We start from the raw sequence: 15578 nt of genomic DNA on the forward strand, positions 1-15578 counted from the left end.
TAAGAAAAACTGTAGCAACTGATGCAGCAGTCTCTGACTTTCCATCTATAAGGCAGACTAACAAGATATGTTTTTTTTCTTTCTAATAGAGTAGCTAATGAGTGGGCACTCCAGCAGCACACTAACACAAGACCACCACATCGGTTGCTGATAATAATCCAGCACCAAATAATACCTGCTCTGTGGTGGTTCTGTGAGAGTACTGGTCATTGAAGAACAGGGTGAAAGAGTATTCACCAGAACCAGTTATCATGCTTTGAGTGTGTAGAACCCGTTTAAATGTCCACCTGCTGAAATTCAGGCTTAGTGTAATTCAGATTAGTGTAGCCCTATATGAACCCAGGGATCATTGGATTAAGTGCTAAGACTATAACGGTCTCTTTTACAACACAATCTTGAGTTTGATCCCGTTGACACCTAGGGCTTGAGGAGGCCTGCCACTAATGATTTCTGTCGACGCCCTGGAGGCTTTGAGTTGATGTTTCTGGCGAATCTAACTTCCCCAAGCTGCAGGTAGAAGTACACGCGTTACAAAAGAAAACACAAGAAAACGAACGGGAGAAATCCGTAGAAACACGCGCCACTGGTACTTTAAAGCTCTTCTAACATCAGAGGTTATTCTCCGCAGATCTCGTCCATGTCCTGTTGCTCGCGGAGGATCTCCCCTCAGCTCTTTAAAGAGATGGAGTCGACGGAGTGGAGTCGGTGCCACGTTACGCTACGGTGCATTTGCTCGAGCGGCAGCGCGTGCACTGTGATTTCACCGCGTGAGCTCAGTGCCGTTTCACGGAGCAGCGAAGTGCTCGAACTAAAGTAGAACCGTCGACAGCTAAACAAGAGTTTTCTCCACGGGCTCGGTGTTGAAGTCCGAGGTTTAAAGAAGAGAGAGGGCTAGCTTTGGTTTCCTTCTCTCTGTGTTGATTTGTATGTGGTGGGGGAGCGTTGTGCATCATGCAGATGGGGCACAGTTTCTCTGAGCGCAAATAAAATAATGGCAGAGAAATGAGAAGGAAAACAAAAGCCAAGCGAATTCCCGACTACGAAAATGAAGAGGACGAGGAGGAAGAACACAAAGCAGACGAATTCCATGTAAGATATGACAGAGACGTGTTTGTTGACAAGCTCTCCTTTTTTGCCTTTGTTGCTATTATTGGAAATAATTTTGGGGGGGTCTCAAAAGAATAATCAGAATCCCACCAATCGATGTCCAACAGCACGGGCAGCAGAAACGAAGAAAACAAATGTATCCTGCCAAAGAGCGAGCCGAGGGGAATCCGTCAGCAGCCACGGCTCTCCAGAAGTTGGACATACGGGTTTGAGGCTTTTTTTTTTTTTTTTTAACTAATATTGTTGTTTGCTTTGATGTTTTGCTTTATTTTGACCAATTCACACGAGCGACTGAGTGAATGGCTACTTTCTGCGGGCTGAGAGGTCTGTAAACGAGCCCCAGCCAGTTGCACTAGTCTCTTTTGGATCATTTATTGTTGTACTTTTCTTGCACCCCAGAGAAAGCAATGCAATGAAATCTATTCAGCAGCAGGCAGCGGTGGTGTGAGGCAGGGCAAGGCAGCCATGCCTGCTGCTAATGGAGAACAATAGGGTCCATCAAAATACCCAGCATATCAACAGCCCAACAAATACTCTCCCCAAAACACCCCTGAAAATAGACTGAAGCATTGAAGGTTTTTTTTTGTCTGCTTGGATTTTGCCAAACCAATCTTATGCATTAAAAAAAAAATCAAAAGTTACTTTTATAAAGTTTTAATTTTTAATAATCAGTCTATTCCCTTTGTGTCTGTGGAGCTTTAAAACTTTGCGCAGTTTCATAAAGTTGTGGCTTTTTATATTTCACCATTTCTGTTCTGATAGGGCTATGAGTTTGAATGCTCCCCTGCAGAAAACTTCAGTGACAGTCACTCCACTTCTGAGGTAAGAACCCTGCAGCACAGGTGCACTCAGATTTGCACACCCCTGACTTGACTTATGGCACTTTTGTATGAGCATGACTGCTGTTTCCATCTTAACTTGTAGCAAGAGGCAGACTATTTGCAGTCTTATTCGAAAATGGAGCTTATTGCCATGGTCCTATGCATGCAGAGGGAAATGGAGAGCTTGAAAGAACAACTTAGGTGCCTTACAGGTAAGATCCATGTACATTTTAAATGTTTAATGTGTTTATTTTTTTATTTGTTTCTTCATCGGTGTATGTTTTACAGCAAGTTTATCAGATACCATTGAAAATTGGCAGGTGTTTTCTCAGAGTAGAGCTGGTTTTGTCTATGCCTAATGGTAACTGAGAGCCACTGTCATTAGTTCTTGGTCATATTAAGCACACGTTATCATTACATGCCACTTAAAATTTCTTTAAGAATATTTATATCCAAATCCAATGCCCTTGCCTACCTCTGAATAACCCTGCCTCATAATGATGATATCACTCAGCACCAGCAATTTCATTTTCACACAGATTTTAAGATTTTCTCACAGACACTGTACACCAAACATACCCTGAAAATGTTGAGAATTATTTGCATTCATTTTGGATTTTTCAACACCAGCATGTGGAAAGCTGGCCAAAAACCTTGAAGCCCTGATCGAGAAGACCCAGATGTGGCCTAACGGGGATAAGAAGCCCTCTCTTGCTGTCTCCCCCAGCCCAGTGAGAGTTCCTGGGGAAGTGGATCCTTTGATGCCAACTATGCTGTGTGCCCCAACTGTTCTGAATGGGCAGTGGGTCAAACAGGAGCCTGTGACACAGAAACCTAATGAGACCTCCCACAGAGATGGACTCTTCTCAGAGGTATTTTACTAATTTAGATAAATATTTTAATCATTCTGTTGTTAATTTTCATGGTCTATTATCCCAATACACCCCATTCAACAGCTGAGAAAGTTTACACACTTTAAAAAAAAAATTAAAATGTTGTATTCTATTGGCTAATAGGCAAAATTTAATATTTATTTAGGATTGGAGATAATATAAATAGCTGTGGATAACTAGTCATTGTTGCGCAGAATCCAAAAATTACACCAAATGTGCCTGTTCACAGTGCCTAAACGACTTTAATTTCAGTTCATCACCCCTGAGCTATTGGAGAGATGTAACACTGGAACCACTGCTCAGAAGCTGACCAATGATCTGCTCCGTGGACTTTATGAAAGAGACTGTCTGGCCTCACACTCCATCTCTGGTGTTGTGTACAATAAGAGGGGTCAGCCCAAACCTGCCCTGCCCACTGAAGAGGTGCAAGCTATCCTGAGTAAGTATACTCACTGTTAGCCTTATAGCTTTACTACTACTTTTAGTTTTAAAATGAATTAAATAGACCCACTGGTTTGCGGAATAAGAGCCATCAGAAGTTAATTCTATTTGTGATTACAGAGTAGGCTGGTCTTAGTACTCTCAGATAAGTGTAAATAAACCATCATTTTGCATTGATATATATATGTTTAGTGGAAACACTGAAAGATTACCTTCCACTTTACACATCTACTCAGGAAAGTTCCTCAGCAGATCATTATTTAAATTGTTAATCATGTCATGCTATAATGTATATAATAATCTCTTACAGGAACTGTCCAGTATTTCTTTCCTGGGAAGACTGATGCAGAGATTAAGGGCTACATCCGTCAGAAACTTCAAAATGAAGCAAAACGCTTGAGGAAAAAACCTCCACTTTCTGGCCCAGATTCTAGAGCTTTGAGTCTACCTTGCCCGAGATCAGGCACTCCTCAGTTGGATCTGATGGGACAAAAGTCAAACGTTTGATTAGTAGTCATCAGTTTTGTGTCGTCCAATGAGATAGCCTTATTCAGTGTTCAATATGATCAAGAAATCAAGTTCTTGAGTCATAAAAATTGATGAGTATATTATATATAAAAAAAAATATATAAATATATATATCATGTTATGTTTGGACTGTCCTTGAGAATGTCACGATCACTTGCAATATTTGTTTGGCTACTGATCGTGTTGTGACAGTATTGATGTCAAAATGCAAATAAAAGGGTTTAACTTGAGTTCAGATATTGCATTCACCAAGGTCTTCTATTAAGAGCACAGTGAATAGGATTAGATAATCGTGGGTCTGTACACAGTTGATTTATTTTTTATGGTTTGTATTTAACAAGTGTAGTTGCTACACTGCACAATGTCAAAAGTGTGAACATATTTCATTGTATTTTAAATGTATTTCTTACTCTTTCATGGTCCCTATGACTCAAAAGTAGCTTTATGTATGTAACCTTTTGTTATTAAATCATGGAAAAGCAAGCAAACTAGATGTTTTTATCAATGTTTGTAATTTCCTTTATTGTTTTATGTTATGTATGTACTCTCGATCATGAGGTTGGAGGTGTATGAGAGAGAGGTTGTGTATTAGTGTGTTAAAAAAACCCTGCAAATATGGGCTATAGAGAACAATGTGTGCTGCATGTGGAGAGCTGGTGAGATGGAGGTAATCAATGACTGAGCGACACAAGCAGAGTGACAACAGCAGGGGTGCTGGGCCAGTTGTCTTGGCAACCCCAGCCTTCTGGGCCACAGCAGTCTGGGTCTTACCCTGGCCAGTGCCTCTGAGCATCTGCCCACCACAGGGACAAGGGGAATTGCAGCAAACAAATAAAGAATGAAAGGCAGACGAAAGACTTTAGGGGACCTGAAGAAATTAGGTCCACAATCCAATGAGGAGAAGGCAGTTAATTTGTAATCAGCATGAGGATGCCGTTGTGGTCAGGTTTTTGATGAATATCTGGCCCTTTGTCTTATTATTCTTCTCTTGTCTACTGGGAAAACAAAGTGTTTGCAATGGCTGCTGTTAAGCTTTGGTGAGTCTGGCCTGATGGATAGCTCAGACAATGACTGGGCAGAGCACAGCCCCTCTGCTTATCATAAGCCTCATCATAGTGGGGGGAAAAGGAGGAGGTAGACAAAGAAAGGGGACACGGCTGTGTGTAGCGTGTCAAAAGCTAGAGGAATAACAGCAAAATTCCAGATGAGAGGTTGAGTCTAATAAATATGTTTTTTGTTGAATGTGACCTAGATAGGATTGCGGAGTCATATAAGCAAAAGTTCATGATGAAAACAACACTGGCATTATTATTTTGTTTGCAATGAGCATTTTCAAGCCTTAATCTGAAAATGCCCTTTACTCTCCCACAAATTCCCTGGCTAGTATGCAGGGGGGATGTGCCACAGTAGCAAGATAATGGCCATTAGGTCCTCAATCTTGTGAGCATAATGTGTTTCAGACATGTGATTACTCTGCCTGCCCTGGGGCAAGAGAGAGATGACACAGTGATGGAGCACCAAAGGCTGCTGGGAGATTTTACACAGCTTTGAGGGAAGAGTGTTGCTTAAATAGAAGTATTTTGTTGCACTGGCAACATGGGCAGGGTACTTATCCTTGTGCTCATCTTATGTACAGTACTCATGCTCAGTGTTTCATGTACTGGTCTGAATGAGCACCAATATTTTGTTTGATAAATGGAAAGCAGCATGCGTTGTAATTGTGTGACACGACACCATTAAATACTGTATCCTACAGCTCATGCCAGTACATTTAAAATACAAACTGACCAATGAGGAGCCCAAGCTGTGGATAAAAAAGGGTGTATCTACTTAAAATCCATATTGGGGAGTGTCTAATTAATTAATTAATTAACTCTCAAGATGATAAATAAAATGCCACATTGCTTATTGTTGCCACATAACTAACCAACCTAATGGTTTGATGAAAAGTAATGACAATTACACATTTTTTTAAATGAAATAAAAATATTTATTTATAAAGTGATACTGTTGAGCAAATGGTAGTTTATACATGAACACCCATTAGGTTTACTGGACGATTATTATACCGTTTTGAAATGTCAGCTGTGATCTGTGGGGGTGAAAAAAGACAAATATTATGACATACAGTACCTGTAACATTTATATTGAAAATAAAGTTGTCTTTACTGTTAATAGGCAATGGTACCAGTTTCTGAAGTTCTTTAGTGCGGGCAGCCAGCAGGTCGATGCGTGGCTCCAGCTTGGCCTGTTCCTCCAGAGCATCATGCCTTTGCTCAGCCATAGAGGCACGTTTCAGCAGCAAGATATCAGCCTGCTTCAGCTTCTGCCTCAGCATGTCAGACACACGCTCCACATAGCTGAAACACAGCCATTTTAATCATCTGTGAGAAAGACTTTCTGTCGACAATCCTGTTCGCATGCTTAACTGAGGCAAAAATACTCTTTGATGGATAAGCAGTTCCAAATTCCAGCTGTGCAGATGCACTGCACAGCACAAGCAGCGTTTCCATGAAATCACTTTGTCAAAAAAAAGAAAATGCAAATTAATCTCAAATGCTATTTTTTTGACTGCTTTCTGTTAAATGTACAATTCAATGACACAGAGCAGAGTGAGCAGTGACCAATTTAAAGTGAGCTGAACTCACATTCCCACTTCACTGTAAGTGACCAAGCCACTGTGAGCGCCACCAGGGCAAACAGTTCTGATAATATGTCACTTTACAGGATCTTTTACAGGATTTTTTCAGGATCTTTTTACCTGCATTCCCAAAATTAGCAAAAAAGCAGGGGACAGAAACACATAACATTTTTACGATGTCACTTTTCTAACACACCTGATTCCATTCATGAATGGTAGAATAATTAGCTAATGCACTGCCTCAGATGTGCCAGTACTGGGACAAGACGGAACTGTTTAACCACTTGCAGTGAATCCCTAGGACTGAAAACATTCCCATTTCCAAGGCCTGAGATTAAGCAACAAATGAATGTACCAACTCACTAAGACAGAAAGGAAATAAATATCACATATATATATTTTTTTATATATATTTATTTTTTTTTACCGTGGTGACGCCTGGATCATGAACAGATGCTGCATGCGAAGTGAGGTCAGCCCTTCCAGGAGGCGGCGCACATCTGCCAGCATGGTCTGCACACGCTGGGTTGTCTGTGCCTGGATGACAGAGGGAGCCAGCTGGAACTGGCTCATGGCCACCATATCCCCCTCCTCACTCATCTCACTCAGCCTCTGGCACAAGAACAGCTCCAACTAGCCAGCCCAACACAGACAGGAGAAGAGTCAGCCTCCAAGACAGACACTAGCAAACAGCCGTCTGTACATTACATCTGGGAAACCAATTCCAAGTAATATATTTAACTAACAGCAAGAAATATATCACAAAACTACACTGTACAATTACACTGTTCCACACATCAATGCACAGCAAAACATTAAAACACTAAAAAGAATCATGGTTTAAAAAAATAAATAAATAAACAATTTTGCTTTGGAGGACTCAAATTTGTTAAAATATTGGTTGGAGTCTCTAACTGCTATGGAGATGTGTTATTATTTTAACAGCTTGAACTAAAGTACCTCCATCAGTTCGTCGATAACCTGGCTGCGTGTCTGTGAGTTCTCAAGGAGAGAGAGTGCATCCTCACCTCTGGCAGCACCTTCGGGGCCTGTAAACCCAAGCTGAGTCATTAGTGGACCATAAGAGGAGAAGAATAGTGAAGGAAAAATATGCAAATATTATGTACACATAAAACAAGTGAATTTTATTACGGAAAAATGTATTTACAGTCTGTGCCTGTATCAACGACTTCAATTTCCACTGCTGTGTTTACAGATTCACCCCAGTCAATACCATCAGAATTTGTTTCCTGAAATTCATGAGAAATAGAAATTATCAAAACATAGATGGCCATTATTGCATCTATTGTCTGAAACTGTTACTTTTTTTTTTTTTTTCAAAAGGTAACAGGTGAGCAGGAAAAGCCGATTGTGTGCTTACGTCTTTGCCAGACTCAAGAGTGATGCCCCAGTCCACCTTGTCCTCAACTGTGATTCCAAAGTTTACTTCCTCAGCACCTGTCCCACTGCTCAGATTACCCCAATCAATCTGCATTTAAAATAATGAATGCACACAAATATGTCTATGCACATGTAACTGAAGCTGAACTTCTGGATTTAGTCAGTTTGCTCTCAAGATTTATGTAGTCTTTGTTTTAAAGTCATAATATATTACATTGAGTATAATTTGGCTTCAGTGTCTGAAGAAACTACTAAACCGAAATCACAAAGTAAAGAATGCTATGGCTCTTATGAGCCTGTCCATGTTTAAGGTGCTGGAAAACAAATTCATAAATGTGGTGCCCCACTACTAAACTTTGTTGAAAGACAATACTTTGGACACCACATGCATTTTAATTCATCATTAAATAAAAATTGCATTAATGTGATTATGTTGTCCATCAACAAGGATTTTCATCAGTTACTTGATTGGTGAGATTATAACTGACCATGGCCCCTAACGTCTAACTCACTGTTTCCTCAGTGACAGTGTCAGGTGGCGCTTCCTCAACCACAGGTCTTTCTATAACCGTTGGGGCACTTCCTGTCCTCCACTCATATACTGTTGTGTTTCCTTTCCGTTGAATGAATGAAAGCATAGGTAGAACTGGCTCAGACCTGAAAAGACAATAATACTGGTCCTTATTCATCATAGTCATGTATAAATGAATGCAGATTTGCCTGCACTAAATGCCATATAAACTCATTAGTGGTCCGACTTGTGAAAATTTGGAAATAACTTGAGATTTGAGTACAAATCTCAGCGGGTGGAGTCAAGAGTCAGATGACCAGGCATCATTTACTTATCATTTACATGAAACACACCCTAATTCATGCAGATGTTTTAGCAGTGCGCCAATGAAAAGATGGCATTCTGTGACATTCGAGCGCATGGTTCTGCATATACAGTAGGTAGAGCTTGAGGTTAAGCAGTGAGTGCTCTGCACCCCCTATTGACCAAACTTTATAATGTTAATATAATGACAAACGGAAAATGCTAAATAAATAATATTACTTAGATTGTGGTTGTGTACTGTGAAGTGTTCTATTATCTATTAATATCTAAATATCTATTATTGCTGTGCATAGGATATTTTTACTGCACTTGCTGCATTTATTATTTATTGTTTTCAGTAAATGAAATAAAATCAGTGTAGTATGTCTTTACATGATGTAAGTGAAGAATGCAAAAATAACTACACCCATTTCTGTACTGGACTGCCACGTGCACAAATTATAAGTATAATACTTTTCATTGCTATTATATTAATGTTGATATTTGTGATTATTTAAATGCAGAAGTATTGTGGCAGCAGCAGATGTGAGTCTAGTCATAGAAACCTAAATCTTTATATGATGAACATTATAATTGTCTATGAAATTTGTATGCAGTCATTTTATGATGAGATTTGACTGTATGTTGAATGATTTTATGATGAGTTTATATATCAACACTATAAAACACTACATACATTACATAAATCATCAGCAGATCAGTGGGAAAAGGCTTGTTTGCTGGAATATGGCAGTAGATGTGGTACTCACCAGTCACAAACAAATTGTGTGAAAGCTGCGTACAGTTGTATGGCTACTTTCAGGCAGGCGGCCTGTCTGCCTATATCTTCTAGGACTGTGGGCAAATCCTTAACCAATGCCTGCAACTCCCTCGCCACGTTTTCACCCTGAAAATGTCAGTTTACTGTAAAGCAGGTCCATTTGAGTCCAAGTGGGCCAAACCTAAACAGAATATTCTGTAACACGTCTATTAAAGCTAGCAATTATTATACAAATCGAATCAGGTACATTAGAGCAGGGACATTTATTAAAATATGCAACACCACTGCTCTTCAGATCTAAAGGTTTTTGTGACTTCTCATCTTGAAAGAGGTTTCTGTAAAAAAGTGACTGTTTAACTCTTAATTACATCCTGTGGAGTTGCTAAGAAGGTGTAATTACCTACACTTTTAGAGGAATGACAGAAATTCTTTGTGACAAATACACCTGAAGAAAATCTGTATACTCACAAGAAGGTATGCCAATATTGCTCATTTTTATTATAAGTCACCACACTTTAAAAACCATTACCTAATAAGCCACAATCTGCTCTAAACAGGCAATATATCAGAAGGCAGCAGTACTACCCACAAAGGTAATACTGATTCTAGTAGTTTATTTGGCTGGTCTTAAAACAAATGTTTAGTTGTTTGAAGGTGTTGAGCGGTTGCAGTGAAGACCTGAAGCCACACACCGGTCCTTTGCAGATAAAATGTGTGACCCCTGCCAAACATGGTGCTGCATATCCTGGTCTATGCACCACCATTTACAAGAAGGTGTTTGCTATTAACAGTGGAGAGGCGATTCAAAAGCAAGCAGACTACTAATTAACCAATTGATCCAAACTAATCTAATAATATAAGTTGACCTTTTGACTCTTAAAAAATAAACTTTCCTGAGCGTGAACACTTGCAGTTTAGCTCTCAGGAAATGGGTTTTGTCTTATTGTCACACATTTCAAGAGGGAGAGCAAAAAAAAAAATCATTGTATCAATCAAGCGTAATTCAAGCATTGCTTTTGAATTTGATGCCAGAAACACATTTAAAAAAATTTGGGGCAGAGGCAAACACTATTAAAATTGTGTAATACTTCAAAAAATTAATGAGGTTAATTGGAAACAGGTCAGTGACATGACTGGGTTTACTAAGAGCATCTGTAAGAGGCTGAGTCTTTCAGAATTAAAGACAGTGAGGGGTTCACCACTCTGTGAAAGAATGCATGGGCAAATAGTGAAACAATTCAAGAATAATGTTTGTCAAATTAAATTATACAGAACTTGGGGATTTCATCATATATAATATGTAACACCATTACAAAATTCAGAGAATTCTGAGAAACCTTGATATGCATGGGACAAGTACAAACACCAACTTTCTGGTTGTGTTCTTTAGGTCCCAAGTGGCACAAAATTGAAAACACACGTTTCTGTAGTGGAAATCACTGCATGGGTCAGAAACACTTCAGAAAAACACTTTATGTTAATACAGTTCGACCCTGCATCCATAAATGCAAATTCAGAATCCAGACATGCCGTGGCCTGAGCTCATTTAGGATGGACTGAGGCAAAGTGGAAAAATTTCCTGAGTTCCAACAAATCAAAATTTGAAATAATTTTTGAAATTATGGATTTTATGGATATTATGGATGCCAGGATTTTGTTATAAGCGCACAGTTCAAAAGCCAGCATACATGAAGATAAGGGATGCAGCTGGGCACATGGCATGGGTGGCCTGGGAAGGTACCATTAATGCTGAATAGTATGTAAAGGTGTTGGAGCCACATGCTGCCATCCAGATGATATCTTTTTTTGGGGAAGGCCTTGCTCATTGGAGTAGGACCAGGCCAGTCCACATTCTGCATGGATTGCAACAGCACGGCTCCTTAGTAAATGTGTCTAGATGCTAAGTGACTAGACACATTTAACACAATTGAAATGAATTATGAAATGAAATTAATTAAGCAAGAATTGTAAAATATTTAACTTTCAAAACTATAGCAGTTGGTTTAGTTATCAAATGTGTGTGAGTGTTGTTAAAAGGAGAGGTGATGCAACACAATGATAAACATATCCCTTTCCCAATTTTTTGGAAGGTGTCACTGGCATCAAATTCAAAACTGGCTAATATTTTTTTTTTTAAAAATCAAACTTTCTCAATTTCAACATTTAAAATATCTTTGTATTATTTTCAATTAAAATATGGGCCAACTGATTTACACATCACTGCATATTGTTTTTATTTATCCTTTTTATTTTGACTGGCACAAGGTTGAATAAAAATAAATATGTATGAATACAGCTTAACTGTCTTTGACTGTCAGTGAATGTCTATATACTCATATATTTCAAATCACTGAAAACACAAACCAGTATAATCTTACCGCAATGCCATACTGCTTGCAAGCAGCGTAGTAGCGCTCCCTCATGTCTGAAGATGCACTTTGGTACTCCAGTTCTTTTCTGCTAAGTTCCTGCTGCAACTGTTGTGCTTTAGCCACTTGCTTCCTAAGAGCAGGTCCCTCATAACTCACATTGCGACTCAACAGACTGGCCAATTCCACTGGACACACAGAACAGTATATCATGCATCACACAAAGATGATGTTCTGCATCAGAAGAGCTGATGACTGATCAGACTTACCTAGGTAGACATTTTCTTTCTCATACAATGATACAATTTCCTGCCAGTCCTGTAAACATTAAACAAAATAAAACATGAACCTGACTGAAAATTAGATTATATATATATATATATATATATATATATATATATATATATATATGTGTGTGTGTGTGTGTGTGTGTGTGTGTGTGTGTGTGCAAATGTGGGGGCATCCCTAGTCTATGTACGCTTTGTAGACTTCCATGACATTTTCGCTACACATTTCTGTTAATTTCATGAGTTTAACATGTAAAATTCATTACACCAAACATAAACAAAGAACACTTTTGGTAAAAAAAAAAATCTCATCAAATATAATTAGTAATTTTGCATTAAAATGTGTAAAATTTTGTTCCTTGAAGGGTATGCACAGAAACTCAACAAAACATAATTTAACTGGAACACCCATTTTTTTGCATACCCTTGTTTGCACGTACTCTAATGAGAGTCATAATCACCTTCATCCTTTGTGATGAATATCTGCCAAATATATTTTTGGTAGAGGCCTCTGTTCCTTTCAGTATTTCAACTATCCGTAGACAATGAAAATAGTGGATATCTGAAGGACAGAAAAACAAAATTTGAAAAACTTGTTAAAGAATGGAAAACCAACAGGTTATGTCACAGCAAAAGTGTTGATTTTGTAACTAAAGCAGGAACATCGTATTCTGTTTTTATCCACCTCACAAGTAAACAGAAAAATACATAAAAATGCATAAGCCACATTCACACAGAAAATAACTTACTAATACAGAACACAGCAAACCTTTTTTGTCCAGTTTCTTAACATATGTATAGCGCTGAGAGATTTTAAAAGCAGAAAGAAAATATTTCACTTTTTATACTGAAATCACAGTTTAAAAGTTGCGCATATATATTACTGCCTACAATGTTTAATCCAAGAATTTTAACAAAATAACTCATTGAAAATTAGCTTTATGCAAACAATCAGTTATGTGCTTTGACATCACAAACACAACAGATTGGCAGACATTTAACACTCCCTAAGTATTTAAGCCTCATGCCAGAAAAAAAAGCATAGAATTGTCCGTCTTCATGGCCAAAAACCATAGGCATAGACCTTAATTTACAGAATAATTATATATATATATATTTCCTCAAATCGGTCAGCTGTTGTCATGTACAAACAGAAATATTTTCATAAGTTAACACATGGCTTATACACAGTGTCTAAAATAACAGGAAGAAAGATCCAAGTACATAAATCTAATATGAGTGTAACTCACAAGAGCCTGAGAGCAGCTGTTTGATCTCCTCATTCTCAGGCATATCCTGAATGGCAGCATTAATCTTCTCCCTGATGGCCATCACGGCACTCTGCCATTTCAGAGAACAGTGTCTCCTATCCACCAACCAGTCTGAAAAAAATGAAGGTGACCACAAGTGACAGAAAAATTAAAACATACACACACACACACATTATTCATATATATTATTATTTATTATAATTTATTTAACATATGCACACGTATTTACTCCTCAAATGTTTATTCTGATAAAATGTCTCACCCAGAAGTTTACTGGTTTGAATGTCAATAGGGAGACTCTGAATGTTCTAAAAAGAAGAAAGTGAAACAGGTTAATTTAAGTTATGTAAATGACCCAGGAATGTGTAAAAGTTTCAAAATATAATAGTTAATACCCAGTCAACACTGTTCATAGAAGAAAAATGAATTGCAAAAACAAGTTGTTATGGCTTGGTTTCAAAGTATCAAAGTATATTCATGTACAGATCAGCCATTAAGTCAATCAATATCACATCAATGTTTCAACAATTGTGCATTTCATCAGCTTCACTTAGTATATGTGCATTTGCAGTTCTACAATAGACCATTATTTATATGGTGGGTCATGCTCAGCACTGCAGTGGCTGGATGTTAATAATTTGTGGACTATGTACAACAGTGACACTACTGATCGGTATATGTGTGTGTATGTAGTAAAAGACAGTCGTTGTTTTGGTAAAGTTACTTCAAGTATGACAGATGTAACAGCTGGCCACATACACAAATACATTATCTTATGTATGACTGAAGCATTGGTTCCGCAGGTAAAGACGTTGTATTTAGCCGTCAACCAGACACTAATGCAAGGCTGTGAAACATTACATGTACAACAGGGGCTCAAATGTGCTTCAGTCTCACTTTACCTCCATGATACCTCCAGGTTCTTGTATGTTTCCTGAATTTCTGTAAAACCCACTACAGCTCCATTCCGATTAGACTCATCCGAGCTCTCCTTTACTTTACATTTGACACGTACATCCACATCTAACCAATCAAATTTCACAATGAGCCAGAGTGTCTAAGGAGCTGTTCTAAAACGACCAATGAGAAACAGCGACATTGACCAAACGTTTGCGGTCAGCAAATCAGAGGAGAACCTTCGATCAAGGAATCCCTAGACTTGTCAAAATAAAAGATCAAGTATTTTACCACACGTCACAAGAGTAGTCAGAATAAGTATTTATTTTTATTTTTTTTAAACCCACAATATTCACACTGTATAAAAACACGAAGGTAATAATTGTCCTCTTATATCCAAATGTAGCACTTCTTGTTAAATTATTTGAAATAAGTTAATTTTATTCTTTGAACCTTCCTTAAACTCGGATGTTAATTTTATTCTATCAACTTTTCTTATTGGCTAATGCGGTTCGTTAGTTCTTAGAGCTTATTTAAAATTGCTGTGTTGTACATTCACTTGTTGAATTTTCATTCAGTTCTCTTAGTATAACTATCTGCCAGTTTTGCACCCTGACAGGCTTGAACTGCTTCTTGCGTCAACCTTTCTTTGACAGCAGGCAAATAAACAAACAAATAAAAAAGTTACATAAGAGAAATGTGTAGGCTAGTAATCTGTCCTGACATGTGATTTTAATATTCAGTCCGAGAACAGGGACAATTCCAAAGAGTTAAACTGTAATGGATAAGGGAGTGATCAATATCAGTCTCACTGAAAGCCAGTCTTCAGAGGAAAAACTAATCCAATGTCAGAGGGGGGAAATACAGTGGTTAGTTAGAGCCTTTCCAATTCACCTGTCCAATCAGATCTGTTTAACTGTAAGCCCTAGTTCACAAGGCAAACTGTCCACTAGGTGTCATTGTCTTCTAAGCATTTATCCGTGTCACAAAATAGTAATTATTAAAGATACGTTTAGCTGTAAGATTTGTTACTGTTACAGCTTGTGATATTTTATTGTAGTTGAGTAATATTTATTTTGTGTTAATTTGATATAATCCGCTAATCTCCTCCCATAGTGTGCAATGTTTGTTTTTGAAGTTAAAACTTATTTGTGTGCTTGCATTTGCATGTTTTTTTTTAAATATATAATCCTGTCTTAATAAGAAAATCTATCAGATTAATTGTTTAGATTCTATACTGTATTCTGATAAAGACCACAAAACCAATGCATGTTAAAAAATACACACACACAAATAAATATATAACTTGAATAGCTTAAATGAACAA

The 15578-nt window shown here is 38.0% G+C and overlaps 2 protein-coding genes across 3 annotated transcripts; one reads left to right on the top strand and one right to left on the bottom strand.

The window, feature by feature from the left end:
* The first annotated feature begins 421 nt into the window (after positions 1 to 421).
* Positions 422 to 4408, top strand: si:ch211-194k22.8 (BEN domain-containing protein 6). 2 transcript variants are annotated; one of them, XM_066666227.1, is made up of 7 exons: positions 422 to 1089; positions 1181 to 1313; positions 1870 to 1929; positions 2032 to 2140; positions 2559 to 2800; positions 3074 to 3260; positions 3573 to 4408. In XM_066666227.1, exons 1-7 carry the CDS (start codon positions 1046 to 1048, stop codon positions 3767 to 3769), a joined length of 972 nt encoding a protein of 323 aa, XP_066522324.1. In that variant the 5' UTR covers positions 422 to 1045; the 3' UTR covers positions 3770 to 4408. The 2 variants fall into 2 exon arrangements, with proteins under 2 accessions (XP_066522324.1, XP_066522323.1); XM_066666226.1 differs by having other exon boundaries at positions 423 to 1089; positions 1215 to 1313; positions 3573 to 4406.
* Positions 4409 to 5791: 1383 nt separating this feature from the next.
* Positions 5792 to 14382, bottom strand: cdk5rap3 (CDK5 regulatory subunit associated protein 3). Its single transcript, XM_066665620.1, has 14 exons — positions 14257 to 14382; positions 13617 to 13662; positions 13334 to 13465; positions 12545 to 12645; positions 12066 to 12114; positions 11806 to 11984; positions 9417 to 9553; positions 8345 to 8489; positions 7813 to 7920; positions 7600 to 7681; positions 7392 to 7480; positions 6859 to 7064; positions 5979 to 6150; positions 5792 to 5882 (listed from the first exon to the last, which is right to left on the bottom strand). The coding sequence occupies exons 1-14, from the start codon at positions 14260 to 14262 to the stop codon at positions 5817 to 5819; spliced, it is 1518 nt and encodes a 505-aa protein (XP_066521717.1). The 5' UTR covers positions 14263 to 14382; the 3' UTR covers positions 5792 to 5816.
* Positions 14383 to 15578: the final 1196 nt, after the last annotated feature.

This window comes from Hoplias malabaricus, chromosome 3, assembly GCF_029633855.1.
Source record: "Hoplias malabaricus isolate fHopMal1 chromosome 3, fHopMal1.hap1, whole genome shotgun sequence".
Lineage (NCBI taxonomy): Eukaryota > Metazoa > Chordata > Actinopteri > Characiformes > Erythrinidae > Hoplias > Hoplias malabaricus.

What these genes read in the sequence shown, in the direction of transcription:
- si:ch211-194k22.8 (XM_066666226.1), top strand. Translation starts at nt 1,003, where the DNA reads ATGAGAAGGAAAACAAAAGCCAAGCGAATTCCCGACTACGAAAATGAA. An exon ending in ACAAAGCAGACGAATTCCAT is followed by an intron (nt 1,090 to 1,214) that starts GTAAGATATGAC and finishes GATGTCCAACAG; the next exon opens with CACGGGCAGCAGAAACGAAG. An exon ending in ACAGTCACTCCACTTCTGAG is followed by an intron (nt 1,930 to 2,031) that starts GTAAGAACCCTG and finishes CTTAACTTGTAG; the next exon opens with CAAGAGGCAGACTATTTGCA.
- cdk5rap3 (XM_066665620.1), bottom strand. An exon ending in ACAGCTGCTCTCAGGCTCTT is followed by an intron (nt 12,646 to 13,333) that starts GTGAGTTACACT and finishes TCTGTCCTTCAG; the next exon opens with ATATCCACTATTTTCATTGT. An exon ending in CTCTTGAGTCTGGCAAAGAC is followed by an intron (nt 7,682 to 7,812) that starts GTAAGCACACAA and finishes CATGAATTTCAG; the next exon opens with GAAACAAATTCTGATGGTAT.